The sequence below is a fragment of the Echinops telfairi genome, unplaced genomic scaffold, assembly GCF_000313985.2.
Source record: "Echinops telfairi isolate 266 unplaced genomic scaffold, ASM31398v2 ScPeMD7_7469;HRSCAF=8507_1, whole genome shotgun sequence".
Classification (NCBI taxonomy): Eukaryota; Metazoa; Chordata; class Mammalia; order Afrosoricida; family Tenrecidae; genus Echinops; species Echinops telfairi.
In genome coordinates this window covers 81,256,925-81,261,384 of record NW_022111373.1, presented here as the reverse complement: position 1 = coordinate 81,261,384, position 4,460 = coordinate 81,256,925, and the positions used below count along the sequence as shown (strand labels likewise).

At 37.5% G+C, this 4,460-nt stretch overlaps 1 protein-coding gene across 1 annotated transcript in view; it reads left to right on the top strand.

Annotated features, from left to right (window-relative positions):
- BDP1 (B double prime 1, subunit of RNA polymerase III transcription initiation factor IIIB) overlaps positions 1-4,460 on the top strand; it is a 104,385-nt gene that overhangs the window by 41,141 nt on the left and 58,784 nt on the right. Inside the window, exons 14-15 of the mRNA XM_045285229.1 lie at positions 1,808-1,899; positions 2,618-2,813. Of these exons, the coding sequence (XP_045141164.1) occupies positions 1,808-1,899; positions 2,618-2,813 (288 nt within the window). The remainder of the gene's footprint in view (positions 1-1,807; positions 1,900-2,617; positions 2,814-4,460) is intronic.

Sequence of the window (4,460 nt, the reverse complement as noted above, 5' to 3'; positions counted from 1 at the left end):
GAGACCCCTCTGCAAGGGGATCTCCAGTGGCCTACTAATGGGCTTTGGATCTCCAATCCGCATTCCCCCCATCATTCACTATGGTAAGATTTTTTGTTCTGATGATGCCTTAACACCTGATCCCTTCGACACCTCGTGGTTGCATAGTCTGGTGTGCTTCTTCCATGTGGGCTTTGTTGCTTCTGGTGCTTTGAGTTCTTATGTGTACCAGTGCACATGCTCTGGTCTAGCTGAATTTGTAAGGTAGAATTGAGGACATGATAGTGGGCAGAAGGAAGCATTAAAGAACTAGATGAAAGTTGTATGTTTCATTGGTGCTATACTGCATCCTCACTGGCTTGTCGCTTCCTTGTGACCCTTCTGTAAGGTGATGTCCAGTTGCCTACAGATGGGCTCTGAGTCTCCACTCTATCCTCCCTCCCTATTCACATTGATAAATGATTTTTTGTTCTGGGTCTTTGATGCCTGATACCTGATCCCATTGACACCTCATGATCACACAGCCTGCTGTACTTCTTCCATGTGGGCTTTGTTGTTTCTCAACTAGATGGCCGCGTGTTTATCTTCAAGCCTTTAAGGCCCAGGTGCTATATCGTTTGATAGCCGGGCACCATCAGCTTTCTTCCCCACATTTGCTATGCACCCATTTTGTCTTCACTGATCATTGGGAAGCTGAGCATCACAGAATGCCAGGTTATTAGAGCAAACTGTTCTTGTGTTGAGGGAGTGCTTGAGTCGAGGCCCAATGTCAGTCTGTTGCCTTAATACTTAACATATGAGTATATGCACATAGATCTATTTCCCTATCATTACATATAAATATATTTATGTATGTACATGCCTGTATTTAGACCTGTATAAATGCCTTCTAGTTCTTTCCTCTATGTCCTTTTACTTTCTTCCTCTCTCACTATCATGTTCTGCCTTCATTCAGGTTTCATTAATTCCTCTCTGCTACATTGGCCTTGATTAAGTCCCACCAGTCATCCTATGCCCTCTTTGCCATTGATTTTAGATCAATGTTGTTCCCTTCTTCCTGGGTTTGTTAACACCTACTTCCTTTCCCCTGCCTCCCCCTCTGCTGTGTTCCCCCCAATCATGGGTCCTGTTCTTTTCTCCTCCAGATTGTTTATTACACCTGTCAGACATGCAGAGACAATAGTAAACACATAAACAAGGCAAAAGAAAACAAAAGACCAAAACAACAACAAAAAGGACCAAAAAAAAGCTTAGTACAGGAATGTACATATGTAAATATATTTTTATATAACGATAGGGAAATACATCTATGTGCATAGACTTAGTTATAGAAAATTTAGAAATGCCTTTTTACATAAAAATTAAAGAGTGCTCATAATTTTAATATATTGTATACTGTGCCAGTATATAGGTAACATTTTAATATATATCAAACAAAAAAATTGAATAGTAGTAATAAGTTTTGTATCCTGGTATTTAATATTTCTTAAGTATTTTTCTCTGTCATTAAGCATCTTTTGAGTGGTTTTTAAGTGACATCATGATGTAATTATTTTTTTCTACAATAGAATCTTAGTATTACTGGGTAAAATACCATGGACATTCTTAAGGGCCTTATTCATATTAGCAAAAGGCTTTCAGAAAGGATTTTACCAGTGTGTGCTCTCATCAATTATGTTGAGATTGTTTTAACATATTCACACGCATTTAGGATTTTTAAAATCTCTTAATTAGAAGTACAAAAATGGTATCATTATTTTAGTTTGCTACTATTTGATTCTTAGAAAGTTTGAACATATAGATAACCTATAAAAATTTAAATCCATAGATTCACATGGAAAAGGATAAAACGAGTACAGATGAGAATTTGGGAACAGAGAACTCAGAGAAAGAGAACTCAGAAGCTGAAACGATATCTAAGTAAGTATTTCAGGAAGTGGAATAACAAAAATAACTCTTAGGAATGAATGATTGCAATAGCTTGTAGCTTGTTTTCTACTTGATAATATCTGATTTTTATTTTCCATTGGTGTATCGTCCATTTTTAGTTTACATGGTATTGAATCATTTATACATTGTCTATTTGAAATTATAGAAAAAATTATATGGGTCCATTAAATCATCTATTACATTTCCCTCTCACCTGCTTAACAAGAATTTCAAAATATCTTGTTAGATAAACTAAGAGTTAAGATATATACTCCTGAATAATGTCTTTAAAGCAAGAGTTTTCAGAAGAAAATATTTAACTTGGAATGGAGATCTAGAATAGGCCTTACCCCACTATCAATCCGAATTGTGCTGTACCAGGGAACTGCCTTTGGAACCATAATTTTGATTATTTCTTGGGAGTTGTGTATCACACAGTTAGATTTTGAGTGAGGATTAGTATCTATGTTTACCAGGTGTGGGTTTTCCTAAGTTTATAGTGAATTATTTTTTGAGTGCTTTTTATAGTTAGGTATCTGGGACCAGGTAGCTTCTAACAACTTAGGTATAGTTGTGTAAGTACCTTTAGGTTATATTTTAAATGGATAAGTTCCTCATTTTTGGGAGAAACAATACTTTAAAATGAGTATTCATAAAAATACTTTATGAATTTAGAATAAATATTTCTATCCCTTTTTAATTGTTCTAGTTCAAGTGAAAACATTTGTGTGCAGGAAGATAATCAACCAAAGACATCCAGAGCTGCACGACTAACAAGGGGCCGATTGCAAAAGCCAAAGCCAAATGTAGGTAAAATTGCTGGAAAGAAAGAAATTCTCATATCCCAGGAAAAAGTTGGATCTGACGTAGAAAAGAAGGAAAAGGAATCCTGTATCACTAAAGGTGTAAGTATTTGATCCCTTCTGTTTTTGTTTTTGTTTTTTGGTTGTTGTTAAATAATTAATAGCTTCTAGATAAACCTCTCTCTGCTCCTTTTTAAAACAGAAACTGCATGATTTGTCTCTGTGCATCATTTATTAATTTAGTGGCCAAATTCTCGGTAGCAAAACAGCTTTGCTAAGCATGAAAGCACTTCTCTTACCCCTCTAAATTTTTGAGTGGTTACATAATGGGAATCTGCTTCCAACTTACTTTGTTAGAACTTGCTTTCCCCTATTCTTTAGCCGGGATTTGAAGTATTCCCCCTTTTAAAAATAGAGGAGCCTTGCTGGTGGTGGTGTTACGTGTTGGGCTGCTAACTGCAAGGTGGGCAGTTTGAAATCACCACTGCTCTGAAGGAGAAAGATGAGGCTTTCTATCCCCGTAAAGATTTCCAGTCTTTATGATGGATAATTTCCTCATAATGACTTGATGGCAGTCGGTTTGTTTTTTTTTTAATATACCTAGAAATGTGAATTTTTAACATTGACCGACACATATTAGAATGTTAAAAGCAAAATTACAATATAAATCTAAAGATGAAGAATATAAATTTCAGATTATTTATAATAACAACTAGTTTTCATGATTAGAGTAAGAGTTGGCATAATTTTGAGGTTCGAAATTCTTCTGTTGTAATTTCCACAGCCTCTAATTTAGTCCTGATATTCAGAAAGCTGCTTGTAAATTCAACAGCTAACACTGAAACAATTACTTGCTTTCTGGTTTGGAGATCAGAATGGGCCTTTTATTTATTTATTTTAAAAAATCATTTTATTGGGGGCACGTACAGTTTTTATCACAACTCATCCATCCATCCATTGTGTCAAGCACATATGTACGTTTGTTGCCATTATCATTCTCAAAACATTTGCCTTCTTCTTGAGCCCTTAATATTGGCTGCTTATTTTCCCCCTCCCTCCCCCCTCTATTCTTTCCTCTATTTCCCTCATGAACCCTTCATAATTCATAAATTTTTATTTTGTCATGTTATACTGTCTGACATCTCCCCCAACCCTCTTCTCTGCTGTCCATCCCCCAGGGAGGAGGCTATACGTAGATTCTTGTAATTGGTCCCCCCATTTCTCCCCCACATTCCCTCCACCCTCCAGGCATCGCCACTTTCACCACTGGTCCTGAAGGCGTCATCTGTCCTGGATTCCCTGTGTTTCCAGTTGCTATCTATACCACTGTACATCCTCTGGTCTAGCCAGTTTGTAAGGTAGAATTGGAATCATGATAGTGGAGGGTAGGAAGCCTTTAAGCACTAGAGGAAAGTTATGTGTTTCATCGTTGCTACCCTGCACCCTGACTGGCTCATCTCCTCTCCACAACCCTTCAGTAAGGGGGTGTCCAGTTGCCTACCGATAGGCTATGAGTCTCCACTCTGCACTCACCCACATTTACAATATGATTTTTTGTTCTTTTGATGCTTGATACCTGATCCCTTCAACAGCTCGTGGTCACAGAGGCTGGTGTGCTTCTTCCATTTGGGCTTTGTTGCTTCTGAGCTACATGGCCGCTTGATTACCTTCAAGCCTTTAAGACCCCGGACGCTATACTTTTTGATAGCCGGGCACCATCAGCTTTCTTCACCACATTTGCTTATGCAC